The 22,845-nt window shown below is 41.5% G+C and overlaps 1 protein-coding gene across 1 annotated transcript; it reads left to right on the forward strand.

The window, feature by feature from the left end:
* The first annotated feature begins 11,299 nt into the window (after positions 1-11,299).
* On the forward strand, positions 11,300-18,554 carry LOC145391361 (vasopressin V2 receptor-like). Its single transcript, XM_080265959.1, has 3 exons — positions 11,300-12,332; positions 16,576-16,688; positions 18,312-18,554. The coding sequence occupies exons 1-3, from the start codon at positions 11,300-11,302 to the stop codon at positions 18,552-18,554; spliced, it is 1,389 nt and encodes a 462-aa protein (XP_080122085.1).
* Positions 18,555-22,845: the final 4,291 nt, after the last annotated feature.

Raw genomic sequence — 22,845 nt, forward strand, 5'->3', positions numbered from 1 at the left:
AAATACCGGTACCACCGTATAAACTAACCTAGTTCCTTGTTATGTGTCGGCGAAGTGCTCCAGAATACCACATTTGCCATACAGCTGGTATTGGGGTGGTAATGGATGTGGTTGTATCCCTAGGTTCATCTGAACTGTGAACCCGGTGGACTCCAGACTGAAGTTGCCCTTCTCCAGTAGTTCACTATTCACCTTCTGGGGGACAGTGGGTAAGATAAGAGATGTTTGTATAACCGGGCAGAAGAGCTCGGTTGTATCAGTGCCACCACGTAAAGGTGTTCCTCTCTAGCACCACTGGTACTGTAAATTAGGGAAACTAGAAATCAGCTTTGTAAATATATTTGGATCAAAAGTGGGCCAATTTTCCTGTAGATTACAATGGATTTTATGGCAAAAAGTATCTAAAAGGCAGCATTTCAGTAACACATTTATGTAGGGGTTTCTTTGTGGTGTCTGATGGTGTGGAGTTACAGTACATTAGCCTTGGTGACTTGTTTTTTGTATATTTCTGTTTATATATTTCTATTATCTAATATTACATTAGTTTGTTTATATATTTTCATTTATCATATATTATTAAATTTCTCCTGCCTTCAGATGATTGTATTCAGCTTCGAGTAATCCGTAATCGTGCAGCGTATTTGAACCTATATCTAACACCTCTCTAGTTCTGAAAATATCTCCTAAGCTGAATAAAATCATCGGGGTAGCAAGAATGAAAATCAAGGATACGTTCCCGGGCCGAAAGGATGAGTAAGATGTCACTGGTTTAAAGGCTAAATTCCCTCAATCCGGTGCCGTATTATTCCCTCCATTCCAGCCACCAGCAGACGATTTCAGTCAGCTTTTGGAAGACTTTTATCTTTGAAGGGATTGATGAAGGCTATATCCAACCCATCCAGTCCAGAAAGTCTCTCTAGCTTAATGAAATCGTATGGAGGAAGCAAGAATGAATAAAAAAAAGCTTCACCGTACTCAGAGGGGTTGTAGGCTTGGGAGATTTCGTAACATTTCTCCCATAGAGGTCTGTTCTTCATGGTACACCTCAATATCCTCATGTGTGTTGTTGTTAGGAAACGTCGATATTTTCAACGATATAAGTAGCTTGCGAGTGGAGGTTAAGGTGTAATATACAAAATGACTCGAGGCAATAGAGGTAATACTAAACATCCCACGTCCCCTGGAGAATGACTCAAGAAGGACCCCCAACACTTCTTCCTTAGCAGTTTATATCTGGCTGTGGTGCGTCTGTGATAGTGATGGAAATTATGGCGATACGGGAAATACAACGTACAGGAGAATATGAGTGCTTTGTGCGGAAAATAACCCGCTTAGGAAAAGGTAACAGAAAATCCCCTAAACATATAAATCCATAAATACTAGCTTGATACAGGACCATCAGGGCAGTAATATGGGGCTTCTATAAAGTCTACTGGCGTGTAGTACCTCGCGTCTATAAATCCTTAGTGAGGGACAGAAGGACGTGGCAGTTCCAAGAGAAGCTCCAACAACCTAAAAAACACTTTCACCATCAAAGTTCCCGGTAAACAGCTGCTGGTGGGGAGGGTAAGTTGTAGATGAAAAAAAAAATAAATAAATAAATAATAATAATAATAACAGCGGGCAAACTTTCGGACCCTGATGAACATAATTAAGTTGGCTGTTGGCGAGGTTGGTTAAACATGCCCGGGTTTGATGTTAATTGAATTTGCCAGGGGCTGTGTGTAGGCGAGTTTAAGTGAGATAGGTAGATAAATAAATAGATGGATAGAAAGACTGACACTTACATATGTAGATAGACAAATACGTCGATAGATAGAAAGGTAGATTTATACTATGTACAGTACCATGCACTTTTAATATATTCTCAACTATATCATCTCTCTCTCTCTCTCTCTCTCTCACACACACACACACACACACACACACACACACACTGTTGGATGTTGTGTGGCACCGGTGTCCAGTCCCTGCTAACTGAAGCCAAAAGACCCCGAGGTGATCGACCTGGAATACTTTCATACTCCACAGACGAATCCCAACCTTCTCCTTCTTCTCCTCTTCCCCCTCCTCTTCCTTCATCTCCTCCTCCTCTTCCTCCTCCTCCTCCTTCTCCTCCTCCATCTCTTCCTCCTCCTCCTCCTCCCCAACATTCCATTGTTATTTTCTTTTTTCCTTTTTCTCCCAGTGAATCAGTTTATGGTGTACTTCCACAATACATGGTAAGCTAGATCATACCATAGCAAGTAGATTTTCTTTACATTTTACACAGTTCATGGTAAGTTAGGTTGTACCATAGGAAGCAGATTTTCTACTCTTTTTACACTGGTAAAGGAATTCTTGTAGGTTGGCTTGTGCTACAGCAGGTGGATTTTCTATTCTTTTTATACTGTTAAAGGAAGATAGTATACAAAAAGTAAGTGAATCTCCCTAGAAATTCAATTTTTCATTTATAGAGTAAATTGTCCATTTTTAACAACATCTCTTAACCAGTTGTATATTATTTTTATTTTCAGTTGTTCACTGAGAGAAGCTAGGTTTTTATTTTGATTTTTTCCCCAACATTCCATTGTTATTTTGTTTTTGTTTTTGTTTTTCCTTTTTCTCCAGTGAATCAGTGTATGGTGTATTTCCACAATTCATGGTAAGCTAGATCATACCCTAGCAAGTAGATTCCCTTTTCATTTTACAGTTCATGTTAAGGTAGGTTGTACCATAGCAAGCAGATTTTCTGTTCCTTTTACACTGGTAAAAGAATCCATGTAGGTTGGATTGTGCCATAGCAGGTAGATTTTCTATTCTTTTTATACTGGTAAAGGAAGATAATATATAAAAAGTAAGTGAATCTCCCTAGAAATTCAATATCTCATATATAGAGTAAATTGACCATTTGTAACAACATCCATTAACCAGTTGTATACTATTTTTTATTTGTGTGGGATTGTGGAAATATTGCTTCAAAATGCCATCTACCCTAAAGGCCTGCCAGGAGTGTACTGGTCGCTTTGCGGCTCAGTATTTTTCAAATTACCTTTCAACGCCTGTGTGCAAACTATGCATCTTGAGAAAAGATCTAGAAAATGGTTTAGCTGAATCGCAGAGAAATTACAGGGAACTCAAGGCAGAGTTTGAGACACTGAAAGAGTTTGTAGTGGCAAATGTAGGAGTCAGCAACAGCACTCGAGAAGGAAGAAGCGTACAAACTGAGCTCGTACAAGCCCCCGCCCATCAGGCAGTCACAAATAATAGTGTATCAGTATCTTCCTCACCCAGCGATTCAGTACGTTCCTCGCCAAGCAAAGTCCCCTTTACTATGGTAAGAAATGGCGCAAAACCCGGAAAAGATTCGAGGAAGCATCTTCCCATAACTACGTATAATCACTACCAGATCCTTGCCGAAGCGGTAAATGAGACAGAAGAAACAAGGTTTATTGGGGACTCTATTGTACGCAGTCAGCTGGAGGAATTTTGTGGACGTGCCCCCATCAGCAGAAAGAGGTACTGTTTTCCAGGAGGTGGACTAAGTGATATCACAGAAGCCTGCGATGAGGTCACAAAAGACGCAAATGATCAAACTCTATACGTTATCCATGTTGGTACAAATGATCTGAAGTGCAGTAGATCAGAGGAATTGCTAGCAAAGTATCATGAAATGATCAAACGATTCAAAACTAAGTCCACTAATGTGATAATATCTGGTATACTCCCAAGGATCAAGGCAGAAAATAGTTTCTATGATAAGGCCTTCAGCACAAATAACCGGCTGAAATCTCTCTGCACGCAAGAGGGAGTCGACTTTGTCAATCTGTGGGACCAGTTTTATGAGCAACATACTCTATTCCAGAAAGATGGTCTCCATTTGAACTCAGTAGGAGCGGCACGGCTAGGTAGACTTCTACACGATAAAGTTGCCCTCTTCAGATCAAAAAACGCGGCACGTCCAGGAACAGTAACCTTAACGTAAATACCCACAAAGTCAGATCACCAACTGTTCGGAACGGAATTAGAGTCTGCTATGCTAACGCACGTAGTCTACGTAACAAGTTTGAGGATTTAGAATCTCTAATTTACCTAGAAAATTATGACATCATTGGCATCACAGAGTCCTGGATTAACACATCTGACCGTGACTTTCTAGCGGAATACTCACTAACAGGGTACAATATTTTCAGCTGTGAGCGACCACATCGAGCTGGTGGCGGTGTTTTACTATATGTGAAAACTAGTCTCCATCCCCTTGTGCTATCCAAACCCAGTATTACCAACATAGATGCCAGTTATGTTCAGCTAAGTATTAATTCACACAAAATAAATATATGTCTCATCTATCGTCCGCCAGCACAGTCAACTGAGACAGATGAAAAACTTTATGATCAAATTGCGGAAATTTGTTGTCAAGAGGATAGCGTAATTTTTGGAGACTTTAATCTACCGGTAACAAAGTGGGGTGAACCACTGACAGCACACTCAGGACAAGAGCTTTATACGAATCTTCAGGAAAGCGCCCTTTCCCAACACGTAGAATACCCAACGAGAGGAAACAATATCCTAGACATCATCTTGACTACAAATGATAACCTAGTCAACAACGTTGAAATAGGACCTGAGTTTAGTTCCAGTGATCATCGAACTATACAGTTTAATATTACTACTGAAAAAGTAAAAGAAACGGAGAGCAAAGAAAAGGTCCCAGATTATCGTAGAGCTAATTTCAACAGGCTCAGAGCGCTACTTGCAACTGCAGATTGGAATCAAATGTCTGAAACCGATGACATAAACCAAGCATGGGAAATATTCACTGAAAAATTTAATGAAGTGGTAAAGTCATGTGTGCCACTACGTAACAGACGTCCAGCTGGAAATAGTAAACCAAAGTGGTGGTCCAGTGAAATAAAAAGTAACTTAATAGCCAAAAAACAGGCATACCATAAATATAAAGCTACACAAAATAATGATGATAAATTACAGTACGATAATCTACGCCGCATATCGAAAAGACTTATTAAACAAAGCAAAAGAGCACTGGAGATCCACATTGCTAATACGTGCAAATCAAATCCTAAAGAATTTTACAGTTACATTAGAAAGAAAAAGGTTATGACTACATCAATAGGTCCTCTAGAAACAAACAATGGCAGACACACTGAAAATGAGGTCGAAATGGCAAACATTCTTAACGATTACTTTGCGTCTGTTTTTACAGTAGAAAACACCACCAGAAACCTACTGTTACCCACAAACCAAGCAAATAGCACAGTCCTTAGTAACTATGCTATCCATAATAACGATATCCTTTCAGCCATAAATAGTACGGACATAAACAAAACCCCTGGCCCCGATAAAATATCACCGAGAATTCTCAAAGAAGCAAAACATGAGTTACTGCTGCCACTCTCTGTCTTATTCAATAAATCATTAAGTACTGGGAAAGTTCCACGTGAATGGAAACTAGCAAATGTAACACCAATTTTCAAAAAGGAAATGAGTCGCACCCAGGAAATTACAGACCAATCAGCTTAACATCAGTAGTGTGCAAGTTAATGGAAAAAATCATAAGAGATAAAATAGTTAATTATCTAGAAGAAAATAATATAATTAAAGACTCGCAACATGGATTCAGACATCGTCGTTCATGCTTAACTAACTTACTGGACTTCTTCCATGATGTTTACAAATCATACGATGACTCAAGAGCAGTAGATATAATTTACCTCGACTTTCAGAAAGCATTTGACACTGTCCCTCACAAGCGTCTCATGAGAAAAATAGAAGCACATGGAATAAAAGGAAAGACGCTAAAATGGTTACAAGACTGCCTGTCAGACCGAAAACAGCGAGTTGTGATAAACGGAAAGGAATCCAAATGGCGTAATGTGATCAGCGGCGTTCCCCAAGGGTCAGTACTTGGACCGATACTTTTTATTATCTATATAAATGACATTGATGAGGGTCTAAATTGTAAAGTATCCAAATTTGCAGATGATACTAAAATAACCAGTAAAGTCACTTCAAAATTACAGTGGCAGCAGTTACAAAATGACCTTAATACTTTAGCAAGCTGGGCAGAAAAATGGCAAATGAAATTCAACACAGAAAAATGTAAAGTACTTCATATTGGAAGTAACAATGTCCATGCAAATTACAAAATGAACAATATTCAGTTATCAAGTACAGACAGTGAAAAGGATCTTGGTGTGATAATATCAAATGACCTAAAACCAAGCAAGCAGTGTACCGATGCGGTTAAAATTGCAAACAAACTAGTGGGTTTTATTGGAAGAACTTTCGAGTTTAAATCGGAAAAAGTCATACTTGCCTTGTACAACTCGCTAGTGCGCCCCCATCTTGAGTATTGTGTGCAATTCTGGTCTCCGTACTACAGAAAGGACATTGAAAAATTAGAGAAAATTCAGCGAAGAATCACAAAAATGGTACCACGACTTAGAAACAAACCATATGAGGAACGCCTTGAAGAACTTAAATTATTTAGCCTAACGAAGCGCAGGTTAAGAGGGGACCTTATTGAAGTTTTCAAAATCATGAAGGGATATGACAACTTAGACATGAATAAATATTTTGTTATAGACCGGTCGAGTCAAACCAGAAGTAATGGCTGCAAAATCATGGGAAAACGATTCCAATCCCACGAAGCAAAATACTTCTTCTTTAACAGAGTTGTAAATATCTGGAACAGATTACCCTCAGATACCGTGAACAGTATCTCAATTGAGACATTCAAAAACAAATTAGACAAGTATTTGCACGAAAATCCTCAGCTGACTCTTTTTCTGTCCGAATAACTTGCTTTTATAGCTACGGTACATGTAAGTTCATGCCCCCTTAGTCTACAAGACACCCCGTAAACAATGTACCCGTACATAGTGTTGCGTCACGATATTATACATTTTCAATTTATTCGGTGCAAACAAAGCAATATAAGCACAGCTTAGGATCTGCACAGATAACCCTGAGTTAACGGTCACTACTCTTACTTTCGACCTGTGATGGGCTGTGGATCACTGAGGGTCCCTGTTAGTCAAGTGACCACCATCGGGATTTTTTTAATGTACCAGGGGTCACTGCTTCAGGATGAAACTTGTGTACTTGTCCCATATGGGAGAGTTCCTTGTCTCAGTGGAGTGAACGGAGCTATTGCCTGATTGACTGCTGCCTACCTAAAAAGCGCCAGGGAAGGTTTCCGCACCACCCCTAAACATCCACTCTGTTCATTGCACATCCACACTGTGCACTGTGCAGTCCCCTTTTATCTAAGACACCCGTCCTATATACTTTTCAGTCTCCCCAGCGCAAAGAAAGCAATATAAGCACAGATTAGGAGCTGCACAGATAACCCTGAGTTAACGGTCACTACTCTTACTTTCGACCTGTGATGGGCTGTGGATCACTGAGGGTCCCTGTTAGTCAAGTGACCACCATCGGGATTTTTTTAATGTACCAGGGGTCACTGCTTCAGGATGAAACTTGTGTACTTGTCCCACATGGGAGAGTTCCTTGTCTCAGTGGAGCAAACGATGCTATTGCCTGATTGACTGCTGCCTACCTTAAAAGCGCCAGGCAAGGCTGCTGCACCACCCCTAAACATCCACACTGTGCAGTGTGTAGCTTCCACGTTATGTCCACAGACGTCCCATTAACTCAATGTAACCGGTTTATAATGTCATGCCGTAACTAGTATTTTATTTGTTTACTTTCTCTTTCAGGTTACTCTATCGGGTTGCTTATAGATAAAGTATTATAGAATGTGACTTTTCCTTTCCAGTGTTTCCTATAAAATTTCCATGTCAGTTTTTCCATGCTGCATGGTGGTTTTTCTCACTTTTTCCTGGAGGGTTTGGTGGTGGGGGGAGCCTTCTTGCTTTCCTATCCTTATCCTTCAACATGTAGAGTTAGATCTAGTAGTCATAGTTTTCTCTGTAACAAGCAGCCTCGAAAGGACCATAAGGTCTGTTGCTGTTTGCTTTCCTGTGTGTAATCCTGTGTGTGTGTGTGTACCTCTCTCTTCCTTCCATCACTTCCTTGCCTCATCTCTCCTTTTTTCTCTCTCTTTCTCTCCTCTCCTCTGCTTCTTTCCCCTCCTGCATCGTCTATCCTCCCCGCTTTTCTACCTTTCCCTTCCCCAGTCCATTACCCTTCGTTGTCCCCTTCATTTTCGTCTCCTCTTCTTCCCCTACCCTTTCCCCCTCCTCTTCCCTACCCCCTCCACCCCATTCCCTCCTTCATTCCCCCGACCACCTCCCAGAGTTTTCATCCAAGCTGTCATTTATCCCTTTCTGTTCCCCCCCCTCCCTCCCTCCCTCCCTCCCTCTCTCTCTCTCTCTCTCTCTCTCTCTCTCTCTTTCCCTACCTGCCCTCACTCTCTGGCACAGTGCGAGAGAGTGAACATTCCCCTCTCCCGCGCTCTGGCTGCCTCCTTTCACGCCAGTCACGTGGAGACCGGGTGGCTGGGAAGACCGAGTGTGGATAGGGCGGCGGGAAGACCAAACAGACCAAAGCTTAAATAAGTTGTAAGAAGGACTGACTTAAGGGTGTTAATGGTGTGAGATTAAAGCTGTAAAGAGGAGAGGACTGAATTTTTATCGTGTAGGACTGGCGGGGATGAACGACTGTGAGAAGGACGAAAGATAGACCAATGACAGCAACTCTTAAACAAACTATAAGGACTGAAATTGGTGGATGAATAATTGTAAGATTAAAGTAAAGAAAGTCTAAGGAAGTTGTGAAAATAGTTGAATCGTTTCTTGACAGGGTTATGAACAACGATATGAAAGCGTAAAGAAGTGATGAGGCAGACTTTATCTTCGTCTAGGCTAGTGCTGAGAGAGGAGGAATTAAGGCGAAAGCTGGCGAATCATGAGACCCTAAGAGAGATTGTGAGACAGACTGGCAGTGAATATCTTGGTGCAGCTGATGAGGTACGAGCGAAGGTGAAAGACAGCCAAAGTTATGAGAGCGTAAGAGAGGGCTATAGCAGTGTGGTGGTGAGTCGAAGGCAATCTATTGGTGAAAGGATGAGATCAGGCACAAGATGACCAATGGAAAAGTTTAAGTCTAAGATTAGTGTTGTGGAGGGAACTTAATCTTATCTTATAGGTGATGTCAAGGAGATAGGCGATGTGCAAGAGTTAACGGGTCTTCTTAGTCGTTTATTGACTGGTTAGCTCTGGAATCTCGTCCTGCATGAGTCTTTCCTTTAACTTTTGCCTTCCAGTCTTTTAAACGCAGTGTGCCCACGCTTCTCGAAATGAATGGATTTTGATTATTGCTTCCTGCTGATCATCCTTTTTTGGGAGAGAATACGTTTGCGGATTCCCAATCGCTGCCCTCTCTTTATATTCAAAATATAACGAAAGGAAGAAAATGGTTCTCATAAACGGTAAACGTCGCCCCGAGAACTGCACAAACTTAGCCTCGTGTTTGTGTGATGTTTATGTACTGAGAGCAAACACTCAGCCTACAAAAATAAAATAAGATCGAATGAACCTTGTGCAGTTGACAGGCATGATTCTAGGCCTATTTCAGTGATGGCAGAAGCTAGGAAGTGTTAGGACTGGGAAGGACTGGGGACACCTGGAATGGGTAGTGGACAGGAGCGAGTTGTGTCATGTAGATAGAGAGATAGAGATAGATAGATAGATAGATAGATAGATAGATAGATAGATAGATAGATAGATAGATAGATAGATAGAGAGAGAGAGAGAGAGAGAGAGAGAGAGAGAGAGAGAGAGAGAGATTTGACCCTCGTTATGCAAATGGGAACAAGTGAAAATTGAAAGAGAAGATAGAGAGAGAGAACTGAGAGAAAACTATATTATACAGGTGAGAACAGGGGAAAACTAAGAGAACAAAGAGAACGGGAAGCGAACTAAAGGAATAGAGAGAGAGAGAGAGAGAGAGAGAGAGAGAGAGAGAGAGAGAACAGAACAGGTGTGTAGGTGGTGGCATGAGCAGTGTGGAGGTGAGATGAAGAGGTGGAAATAGAAGTGAACATGATGAAGAAAAAAAATAACTGAATAGGTAAGGACAGGACTAACGTGGTGAACAGTGAACAAATGAGACTGGAATTGAACTGGTGCGAAATGAACAAGTGACAATGGAAATACACCTGTGAGAAGTGGGCAGGTGAGAATAAAAAGGAATTCACGAAAACTGAACATGGAAGGATGGAATTAAGTGGTGAAAAACGAGCATGGAAATAACAGGTGAAAATTAAGCAGGTATGGATTAGAAATAAGCTGAACAAATTATACTGAGAATAAACAGACTACAATATAAATAAAGTTATGGCAAGCAGATAAGTGAAACGAGAATTTGTGTTTTTTATCTTGTTTAAGGAAGGGGAGATAGAAACTGGTGAGATCTGACTAAATAAAAGCGAAAATAAACAGACAATAAACGAATATGGAAATGAACTAGCAATAGCAAAGACATTAAAAAACGGGAACGAGTGAGAAATAAAGACGTATGATTTAGCACGAACAGTCAATAAGGCAAAGTGACCTAATGAATATCCAAGGGAAAAGAAATAGCAAAACTTGAACACGTAACAATAAGAATACATTGATGATGAAAGAAAATTAATAAGCAAGTGACAGGTCAAAGGAACTAATGAGAATGATAATGAACATACGTGAAAAAATTTGAATGGAAATAATGTAGCAAAAAAAAACAAAAAAAAAAAAACCATAAGCAGGTAAGAAATGAAAAAGAGAGGCTAGAAATAAGCATGTAAGATTAGAAATGAATTGGTGAGAATTGAATAGGTGAGACTGGGAATATATTAGCGTTAATACATGTGAGCAGGTGAGAATAAACATAATCAGATCAAAGAAATGCACAGGTGAGAACTAAACACGTGGGACTGTAAATAAGCTGATGAGAACTGAACAGTTGAGATTGAAGAATAAACAGACAGCAAGAGTGTTGAACAGATAAGACTATATATAGTTAGGTAAAAAGAAAAAAATGAAGAGGTAAAGAGGTGAACACGTGGGAATGCAAATAAGTGTGTTAAGGAATGAACGGACGAAAACTGAACAGACAGAAGGGCAAAAGTAGAGCTGAGACTGGAATGTGCGTGTGAGTAGAGTTACATAATTATACACTGATGCACAGACCACACAGACCCCAAGAACCTTTCTAGCTAGTTCGGTCATAGTATAGATGTGGGAAGTCCTGTGAAAAGTAAACGGTGTGAAGTGGAAGGTGCCCATTATAATTAGTGCCCAGGTAAGACGGCCATATAGTCAGACTGACATCGGAGGCGAGGCAAGACGTGGTAATGGCCGAGGACGAGGTTATACAAGTCAAGGACGAGGAGGTGGGAGAGTGGGCCGAGTGCGACAACGCCACTTTCTCAAGCTGGAATATGAGTGACTGCGACAGGCGGAGGGCACAGAACGCAGCCCTGGCCAATGCTCAGGTGGCGGTGTTGGCTTCACTCCTTATCTTCATACTGGTGTCAAACTTACTCGTCCTTGTGGCTCTAATCAGGTCATCGCTTTTGAGGCCCATGTCTAGAACTTACTATTTTATGTTGCACATTTGCGCCGCGGACTTGATGGTTGGGTTATTCAATGTGCTGTCTCAATTGGCCTGGGAGCTTACCGACCACTTCCGAGGACCTAATTGGCTGTGTAAAGGTGTGAAGTTCATGCAGGTGATGCCACTCTACCTGTCCCCGCTCCTTCTCACCTGTCTGGCCCTGGACCGGTACCGCGCTATGTCCTTCAGACTGGGTGGGACAATGTGGTCGTCGCAGCGTATGGTGGCAGCTGTCTGGACACTCTCGGCTATATTAGCGCTCCCACAGGCGTTTTTGTTTTCCCTGCAGCAGCGTCCCCCGGGTCATTATAATTGTTGGGTGGATTTCGGCGGGAAGTGGAGCATTCGAGCCTACGTTGTGTACTTCGTTATGGCCGCGTTCTTCGGTCCCATGATGATTACCGTTTACTGCTACACCTGCATCACGCTCAAAGTGTGGCGTTACTCCCGATACCGCCGTGGGTACGTGCCTCTTGGGAGCATGATCGCACGGCGCCTGTGTTGCATCACGGAAGAGGAGCTGGCACTGACGAGGAATTCCGGAGGTTTGTCGTCTGGGAGCTACAGCCTACCCAGCACCTCCCTGCGGATCACTAGGGTGCCTCTGGTGGTGCATTCCTACCCCAACGTACCCCAGCCTCTCTCCTTGGCCAAAATGAAGACCATTAAACTCACCTTCATCATCACCTTCTTCTTCATCGTCTGCCACGCACCTTTCTCCGCCACACAGCTCTACTACGCCTTCTCTGGCACCACCAAAAGTGAGACTGGTATTTGGCTGCTACTTACATGTAGTTAGTTTGTTGAAGAGTTCTTCCTTTGTCGTGTTTTTGCTCTAGTCTTCAGGACCTTTCTTCACCTCACCTTTGGATGGGTAAAAGAGGCAGGATGATGATGATGATGATGATGAATGTAAGAGAGTAAGTCAGGCAGAGTTAGCTGTTTAATTAGTTAGGTTGTGAGTCAATCAGTCATTCAGAATCATTTGGTCAGTAGAGATAAATCAGTCTATTTTTCTGTCAGTCCTTCCATTATAGTCAGTTGGGTAGTTAGAATTAGAACTACGTCAAGTAGAGAGTGAGTCAGTTTGTCATTAAGTCAGTTAGCTGGATTATTCAGTCAGTGAGTGAGTCAGTTAGTCTGACAGAGTCTGTAAGCCAGTCAGTTTTAGTCAGTTCTTTGGAGTCAGTCAGTCAATTAGTTAGTCAGTCCTAGTCAGGTTTATTTAGTCTTTTGTAAGATTATTCTGTCATGCTCAGTAAGTCAGACACAAGTTTATTCAGTCATGCTCGGTAAGTCAGTCATCAGTTTCTTGACTCAGGGCCCTGCAAGTCTATTCAGTAAGTTTATTCTGGTAAGGAGTCGAAGTCTCTAGCAGTCCAGAAGCTCCACCAAGAGTCTTGAACTTAATGAGGTCAGTTATTCATCCCAGGTAACATGGATACCAGGTAACAGGGTCAATAGGGTCAGCAGGTCATCCGGCTAGACCAGGCCAGGCGGCAGCTAGGTCACAGGGGCAGCCGATCGACTACTTCAACTTAGGTCAGTCTGTGAGAGGGTTCAGGGACCGTGGCTAAGGAGACTTCCCAGCACCTCTTCCATACCTGTTTGTGTTTCTTATACGTTAGTATTTTTTTATATGGTTTTTATGCACTCTGTGTCCGTAGCACAAAGATCAAAACAGCACAAAAGGCAATACTGTGTAATATTCATGATAAATAACTGGGGAAAAGGTGATACATATCCTCCTCAGTCGACCAGAACACGTGCCCTGGTTCTCGTATGGCTCCTTGATACAGCGGAACACCCATCTCTTTCTTAGGGCGACTTCACCCTGTATACCGCTCTTCCGTGTGCCTCCACAGACACCCCAACAAAACACTGTCACTAATTCCATGGCACCAAATATGAATGTGATATCCCTAACCCATTATAGCAGAGATAATTGATGTCAGTGGCAGGTGGTACTTGAGGGTTGCAGAGAATCAGCCTTCTATTTGTCTATCATAGGTGGAGTACTGCATCTCAGGAACGGACTTCTAACCCAAGTTCACTTCTTACCACACCCTTAGGTAAGAAAAGAGGTCTGGATGATGATGATGACGATGACGTTGAGGTACTATTTGTATTTCTTTAATATTGACCTAAGATACAAACAACATACAAAAGAATATAACCCCCAGATAATGATGATAATGATTTTGAATTATATCTCTTCGATATCGACCTAAGATACATCATCATATAAAAAAACATCAACCCCCCACCAAAAAAAAAAAAAAGTAGTTAAGACTCTTCAAGGTTGTTATTTAGACACCACAAAGCGAATTTATTTCCCAGCCTGAGTCAGAAATTACTGACGTGCGATGTGCTGAAGTAAGCTGGTACGGGTGACGTGAAGAGCAGTTTTCTTTGATGTAATGCACTTTAACTGTTGACGTCTTATACAGTCTATCTTTGCTGCCAGACAATTTTCTTTTTTTTCTTCTCAACTCCTTTCTTCTTCCTCTTTTTTTTTCTCCTTTTTTTTTTTTTTTTTACCCTAGGAGAGATTTTTAGAACTGGAGAGGTTAAATTTAGCTTCTCCTAACCTCTTTGCTAGTAGGGCGCTCTCTTAAATTGAAACAAGTAGTCTTAAGGTTCCACAGAACAGATGCTATGTAATAGGTAAGAGATGGCAGGTACCTCATAAACAAACTAGGTATGTAACGCGGCCATGATAGTTTTTCCACCTTGACCTGGCCTAGATTTTTGTCCTTTTGCAGGTAATTTCCCATGTGACAAAAAGAGACAGTGCTACAGTTCTACATCCTTTTCCATAGCACTTTTTCTTGACTTCCATCAAATTCTGGTGCTGATCCCAAGTTACAGCTCCGTATTCCAGATAGACGGCTGGCAATTCTAGGCCAAGTTGGACTGAAAGAGGGTATAGTCCTTGTTGACGTCCAATGAAGCCAGATTCCAACTCTTCCAGCCTGATTAAGCATTGCCTGTTATAGTTGGTTTGTCTTCACCTGACGGAACCGGGTCACTGCCACGACTTGAGTACTGAATCGTGGTAGCATGAAATTCGAAGCGCCATGAGGTACGAATGAATCCTCTTAGTTGCTAGTCAAATCAACTCTCTAACCTAACTACAGTTGGCCATCAGCGGAACTGAAAGAGGTTACAGATCTTCGTCAAGTAGTTTAGCAAGACCTCACTCCGTTTTAACACACTTTTGAAACAGTGCATAAGAAAATATTAAACGAGATTACGTCCCTTCAGATGCCGAAAGGAACTCCTTCACGCCGGTAGCATTAATTAAAACGGATGACTCCATTGCCGGGATATACAAACGCCCCTCAGCAACTTCCCCATAACCGAACGGAGGCTGGTGGCCAACAGGAGAAGGGCAATTTAAGCTGCATTCCATATTCACATTCAAATGATACTGGAACAATAACAACAACAACGGCTACAACGAAACAACAGCAGAAACAATATCCCTTCAAGCCAGCTATTATTACAGCCTATTTTTCAGCAAGCTTCATTAGCTTTGACGGAGCTTAACAGTGCTAAAAAAAAAAAAAAAAAAAAAAAAAAAAAACTACTGATTCCGATAGCAGCTGTATTTTCGCTTAGCTCACAGGTAACAAAAAAAAAAAAATCTTCATACATTACCTTTAGTCATATTCTTCAAGTTACAGTATTTGTTAATGAAAGGGGTGCAGGGCGCTTCGGTGTGTGTGTGTGTGTGTGTGTGTGTGTGTGTGTGTGTGTGTGTGTGAAGAAAATACTATTAACCATTAAAAGCTTCAAACAAGATCAGTCACCATGTAGGCTAAATTACTATCAAGGAAATCTGATAACAAGGATAATTTGCTCTCAAGATGGGCCACTGAAGTGTAATTTACTTACATTCCTTTACATTACCTTGGCCTAAAATTGCCATTTTTCTATCTTGAACGCATGGTTGAAACAGTAGATTGATACTAGAATATGATGCTGGTCACGAAGAAGTGCACAGGGAATGATGCTGAGCTGTGGCATAATTTTACAGTGTCAATAAACTTCCTAAAAAAAGCTGCAAAAGGACGAAAATCAGGGCCATGTTGAAGTGAAAGAAGTATAGCAGTTTATTTTCTACCATAGATAATTTATTAATAAGGTAATCAGCTAACATTGTGATTTACTAATAAGGGTAATTTGCTAATACAGTAATATGAGCTACTAACAAAGCATTTTATTGACAAAGGTAGTTTACTAGCTGGGTAATATAGTAACTGAGACAGCTCTAATGCATTTAATTTACTAAGGTACAGTAAGGTAGTTAATTAGTTCCTTGCTTTACTAATCATGTTTTATTCTTTCCTTTTTCCTTACCCTCCCTTCCTCCCTTCGTCTTCCCTCTCACACTTCCTGCATTCAATCCTTCCCTCTCACTCTTTTACCCTTCTCTCATACCTATTTCTCATCTCCCTCTCCTTCACTCTCCCTCGTTCTTTCTTCTCACTGATTAATTTTCTTTCTTTCGCTCTTTTTTCTCTCCATTCTTCCTTCCCCTCGTCTTCTCTTTCTCTCCTTCCCATACCTCTCTCCCCTTTATCCTTCCCTTTCTCTTCCACTCACGTCTTTCTGTCCCTTTCTTCCCCTCTCTCGACTTACATCGTTCGCTCTTCTCTGTTTTTCTCTTCTTCCCTCTCCATCCCCCGATTTACCTCCCCCTGTCTCCCCTCCCCCCTCCCCATTCTCCGTCCCACACTCTTTGCATCATCCCTTTTCTCTCCTTTTCTCTACCTTCCCCCCTGCCACATCCCTTCTCTTCTCCTCCCAAACCCCTTATCTCCCCCTCCCAAACCCATTCTCTCCCCATCACACACCATTTCTCACCCCCCACTCCCTTCCCCCTTCTCTCCCCCATTCCCCTTCCATTTCTCTTTCTCGTTCCCCTCTCCCCTTCCCTCCCCCACTCCCCTCCCCCACTCCCTTCCCCCTTCTCTTCCCTATTCCCGTCCCCCCTTCCCTCTTCAGGCGTTGACTACCACCCCGTATCAGTGATCATGCTGCTGCTACCGTCCCTGCCTTCCTGCGTCAACCCCTGGATCTATCTGTGCTTCTCTGACTCGCTCCTCAAGCAGATCTGTGTAAGTTGACGTAGATGGTGCAGTTTGCTGGTGTAGTGGGATTATTAGCAAGTGTAGTTGATAGTGTAAGTTAATGTAGGTGGCATTGTAAAAAAGGTGATGTGGGATTGTAAGGAGTTGATAGATGTGTAAGCTGATGGCATGCAAAGCTAATGATATGGGGTTGTATGGAGTTTCTGGCTGATTATATGTAGAACTTCTGCCTATTAGAATTCCTTCATTCCCCGTACGGCTTCTCTTTGGAATTCGCCTCCTCAGATTAGTTTCCCTCCAGACTTCAACCTACAGCTGTTCAGATCTAACTGTTACATTTTTTTTTTTTCATGAATCGACACCTGCAGTCTGTTTATGTTTTTTTTTCTTCGTCTGTTCATCTTCAGTAAAAAAAAAAAATAGTTTTAGGTGTTGTGGGGTCGTAAGGATGATTGAGCAAAGCTGGTCCAGGGGTGATTGGTTCTGTACATGAAGCTCTCACGGTGCCACTTCTCATATTAAGTCTTACCGTATTACATCTCACAAAGCCATATCTTACAGTGCCATATGTAACAGTACCCAATCCTACAGTGCCATACATAACAGTACCGTACCAAATCTCAGAGTGCCAAATCTCACGGTGCCAAATCTCACAGAGTCACACCTCACAGTGTCACATCTCACAATATCACATCTCACAGTGCAACATCTCAGTGCCATATATCACGATACCACATCACATCTCACAGTGCTATATCTCACTGAATCACATCTCACAGTGCCATATCTCACAGTGCAAAATCCCACAGCGTCACATCTCACAGTGCCACATCTGTGTAGGCACCATCACACCCCCCACCTCCACCCTCGTTCCACGTATACAGACAGCCCTGGAGTTCCCACCAATAAGTCAGCTCTACTTTTGTTTACGTTCGACTGGATGGACCTCTTCTTAGCAGGTGTAAATGGGAATCTAGGTAACAAAACAACTACTGAAGAAGAAGAGAGTCTGTATTAAGAAATATTGGTGGAATTTGTAATCTTGCCCATGAATGCGTGACTGCTGGTGAATGCAATTAGGGAGAGTAGGTACAGCTGTAGTGATGTACCCAGCAGCATCCAGGTATGATTATCGGTAATTAATCTGACGGACGCCTGGTATGTCCACCTGTGCTCTCTCTCTGTTTCTCTCTCTCTCTCTCGCTCTCTGATGTCTGTCTGTCTGTCTGTCTGTCTCTCTCCCTCTCTCTCTCTCTCTCTCTCTCTCTTCATATATATATATATATATATATATATATATATATATATATATATATATATATATATATATATAAAATAAAGCCTAACCGTAATTCCCACTAACACACCTGCGGGTAATGTGTGCGCTTCCTTTCTCACCAATTACCGCATGAAAACACAGTACAGAGGCTTGAAACCCGTCTGAAAGCAATAAACACAGTAATATTAGTCCATCTCGCTTCCTGTCTGCAGAACTGACACATTAAATTATTCCATCTCTCTCTCTCTCTCTCTCTCTCTCTCTCTCTCTCTCTCTCTCCACCATTTTCCCCTCCCCTCCATCCCCTCGACCCTTCTTCCTCGACGCCATAACTCCTTCTTCCACCTTCCCCCCTTCCCCTTGTCCAACAGGGGTGCATGGACAAGGGTCTGCGACGGGCCCGAGAGAACATCAGCATAGGAGACCAGGAGCCCGAGGACCACGTGTACGGCCACGGCAGGAGAGACCACAGGAGGAGAATGGCCAGGTCGCCTCCATCCTACAACAGACGGGGTTTCTATGCGTACAGGTTCCCTTCGACACTTTCAGATCAGCTCCCCAACAGCAGACCCAAGGAACACATTGAGCTGGCTGTGGTGGGTGCTAGCTTGTGAGTAGAGCGGGAAGGTAGAAGTCAATTATTTAGGTAGCTTAGAAATAACATATTGAATTGGCTGTGGTGGAAGGTTAGTTTGAGAGTCGGGAAATACAGTAGGTCTGTGAGTCAGTTAGAGTGTTTTGAAAGACCTAAACGACATATTAAGTTGGCTGTGGTTGTGGCTAGTGTGTAGAGTTGTGAGGCGTTGTGAGTAGAGAGGGAGGTGGGTTTGTGCTTGAGTACTGAGGCATTTAGATATGAGAGGTGTGAGGAACTGAACTGGCTGCGGTATGGATCAGTTTGTGAGTTGAAAGTGATTGTAACTAGAGTAAAAACCTTAAATTTTGAGTGTAAGTGATTTCTGTTGTCGGTTATGAAAAGTCTAAAGAACGTATAAACTGGCCGTGGTGGTGGTCAGTTTGTGGGTAGCAAGTGAGCGAGTTGGCAGAGTTAGTTGTGATTTGATAAAGTGCTTTGTGAGACTGTTCAGTTATGAACAAGACAATATGATGTACAAGAGTTCTTCACTTCATTGAGTTTATGTAAGATTTGTATATATGCGAGTATATATGTATATATATATATATATATATATATATATATATATATATATATATATATATATATATATAAACAGATGAAATCCATTGTAAGCGTGTATTTTTATGATCTACTGTAAAAAAATACACTTCAGGTTACATTTCTAGGTCTGAGATTCCTAGTTTGTGAAAGGACTTATTTGTCTGATGGTCGTGTTCTGGGTGGGACAGTAGGTTTCGTAGACATCATATCCTCAGCGATTTATTCTGCACATCACATTTCAGTATCCTCTTGTGTATTTTTGTTGCAAACTGTGTTGATGTGAAAAGTACGTAAATAACACACAAAAACATGTAAGGTGTCGTATGATAAATAAATCACTGAGCAAGAGATGTTACGAAGTCTCCTATGCAACCTAGAATACGATCTTATTGATGGATTTTTTTTTTTTTTTTTTGCCTGTGAACGTTTTCTTTTGCTTATTGAGTTTGGGGGTTTCCATCTGTGGCCTGAATTTACTGTTGCTATCCGTGCTTCAGTATCTGTGAGTTCGTTTGTACTTGCATTTGTCTCATATCGACCTGTCTAAGAATTATGTGAGCAATTTTCCGTACCAACAACCAAAGAGTTATACGGTAAAACGTACCTGATCTAACCTAACTAGCTTAATATAATAAACCTCAGCACAACCAGAACCAACATAATTTGATAGCCTAAACTAAAGTAAGTTCTCCTACGCTAATTCAACTCACCGAAATAAGCCACAACCTAACTGAACCCAATCTTTCCAAACCAAACCAAACTTAGTGCAGACCAGCCTAAATGTACCCTAGGTCTTGAAAATGCAAACCCCCATCCCAGCTTAACCTATCCTAACTCAGCTAAACCAAAATACTCAACTTGTATTAGCCTAATAACCCCAACTCAGCCTCTCTTAGTCGATACTGGATTATCCTAGCCCAGATTAAACTAAGCCGTCCTAGCTCACCCTAATCTAAAACGATCGAGTTAGCCAAACCTAACTTTATCTCAGGGTCGTAGTGTGTGTTTTTTATGACAGTTGCTGTGGCTACTCGATACTCTCTTTTTTATTATTTTTATTGTTTTTATTTATTTGTTGTTGTTGTTATTATTATTATTATTATTATTATTATTATGATTGTGATGATGATGATGATGATAATTACTATTAATATCATCATCATTATCATCATCATCATCATTAGTGCCAGTATCGTTAGCAATTGTCATTGATGCTATTGTTGTTCTTACTGTCGGTGGTGGTGTTGCTTTCTCATCATTTGCTGTCTTTATTACTATTAATAGAACGTACAGTACCTCGTGACAAGAAACTCTTTAAACACTTTGAGCTCGGCCTTGTCTTTTTCACTTCTAGCCCTGGTTCATCTCGTCTTCTGTTTCATTGCATTTCACTCCCTAGTTACATATCGTTAAGTCCCCCGAGCCGGTAAGGCTCGTGGACAATATCTGTTTCCGCCCATGTTCCTGTTCAACATGCAGTACAAGTAGGAACCAGAGTGTAAGTAGACTGCATGATTCGTTTCCTAGGGTGACACTGAGACTTACCATAATACAGAGGGGTCCATGCATAGCGAACCTTTTCCACTCCGCCAGGCAGTTTCTCGTGTGTTGATAGGACGGCTCATATAGCATCATTTATTTATTTGCTACTCCCACTGCCACATCCACACCCTCACCAGTAGACTGACCCGTTCCCCAGAATACGCAGTATAACATCAGGTGGGTTCACAGTGGGGCGCTATTTATGGACCACCCTGTGCAATTGCCTGCCTTAATGACTTCGTGTTGTCGATAAGCATTAACTTTTTTTTATCCGAAAACCTATTTTTAAACAGTTCTTTATTCAGACGATTCGTTCAGGGAGAGTCATAGGCTTATGATTTTACTAAAGGCTGTATCTAACCTTATGAGATCGAACTGTCTCTTGTTAGGAGGCATCAGGAAATATTTGAAGAAGACGTTATCAGACTGAACGGGTTCATCAAAGTCTTCTTCTCCTCTTCATCCATGCTTGGTAATCGTGCATGTCCTCCATGTGAGGTGTGTAGATAGATAGATAGATAGATAGATTTTTATTGACCTCAAATGCTCTTCGAGTTACATCACAGTGATTATCTGTTGACCTTAATAAACATTGTACGTACAGTAAATAGATGTATTCACTGCTTTGTAGTCCATATAATAATACATAACTTTTAAGTACAAAACATGCCTAAAAACTATAAACTTTATTACTGCAAAACTACTACTTAAAACATCCTCAGTATAGGCTAAAACATAGATTCGAATACATATATGTTTATATATAAAATGACAAAACTGAGTGTACAGTTTTAACCATAGAATCCACATCTTTGGACATTAGATGATGCCATTAGTCAAACTGGTACAAGTGAGGTATGTGTTGTGTACGGGGCAGGACTTTACCACATGTAGCCCTGTCAGTACTGTGCCACGCGAACACAGACGCTTCTCCAGGGGGAGGTGTTCTCGTCCTCGCCTACTCCATCTACCCGTTTCAACCACCAATTTATGCCCGCTGATACGCTGTTAAGTGACTGAAACTCTATACACATCGTTAACACACTTTCATTTACAATACACATCATGAACATTAGGACTGGAATTTAGAGATATATACTCGTTTGTCACCTGTGGGAAGAGTTGGATTCCAATATACACTGTTTTAATGACTCCATTGCCTCCCAGATATCATCATTTTCTCCTGTAATTAACTCGGATACATACTGACTGGTTGGTGTATTGGTCGTTAAAACGGGTTTCGTTGCATGCACCCAAGAATCATCAACCGCATCATTCCGCTCTAGCCACATCATTCTAAAGAATTTACGTTGTATGTGCCTAACAAGCCCTCGCAGTGGAGCCATTCCAAGTTCTAAGTAAAATAATTCATTACATGTTGACATGTGGACACTCAAAAGTTAATACCCCAATTGTACATCTTCACAGTCGGTTTCAAATCCCCAAGTAACCACGACTCACACTTGAAAAGCACTATTGACATTGCTGCAGCTTCAAAAAGTTTTCGTTTAACATAAAATTTTGTATCGATAATCTTTTCAGTATATGAAAAAGCTTGAGTATATGGTACATTTTTGTCTGTGCATGGACAACAGTAGCTGACGAGATGGACCTCTCACTAGCGAACATACTGCCTAGATATACAGTACATAACGATCACACCACAACACCGTCAATCTGCCCAAGCAAAGAGGCATACGCTCTGTATCTCTGATATTGAAAGAAAAAAAAAATCTTTGCATTTACTTTCAAGCCATGCGTTTGACAAAACCAGTTGAGCAGAGACTAATTACGTATCATGCCATCCCTGGAAGTGGACAGGAATTATGGTCCATCAGGACCAATACATGCAGCCACAGCGGGAAACCTGAAACACAGTTTTCTTCAAAAATATGTCATTTACAAATATCAAGAATAACATAAAAGATGCAGGCAGTCCTCTGAGCACTCTCACCGTGGCCGTAACAGTTGCTGTACCAACCACACTGTACAATATGTGCAATACATGGCCACCAGGGCGGCCAGCATCACTGCTTCACACTATATATGTTTTTGTACTCTGAACAAAGCGGCACTTGGTACACGGTCGTACGCCTGTGAGAAGTCCACAAATGATATAAACATTGAAAATTTCTTCCTCTCAGCCATGCCACGCATTAATCTGAGGGTTATAATGTACAGGC

Source organism: Coenobita brevimanus, chromosome 18 (assembly GCF_032717465.1).
Source record: "Coenobita brevimanus isolate Jiangsu-jjx chromosome 18, ASM3271746v2, whole genome shotgun sequence".
NCBI lineage: Eukaryota > Metazoa > Arthropoda > Malacostraca > Decapoda > Coenobitidae > Coenobita > Coenobita brevimanus.

What these genes read in the sequence shown, in the direction of transcription:
- LOC145391361 (XM_080265959.1), top strand. Translation starts at nt 11,300, where the DNA reads ATGGCCGAGGACGAGGTTATACAAGTCAAGGACGAGGAGGTGGGAGAG. An exon ending in CACCACCAAAAGTGAGACTG is followed by an intron (nt 12,333 to 16,575) that starts GTATTTGGCTGC and finishes TTCCCTCTTCAG; the next exon opens with GCGTTGACTACCACCCCGTA. An exon ending in CGCTCCTCAAGCAGATCTGT is followed by an intron (nt 16,689 to 18,311) that starts GTAAGTTGACGT and finishes CTTGTCCAACAG; the next exon opens with GGGTGCATGGACAAGGGTCT.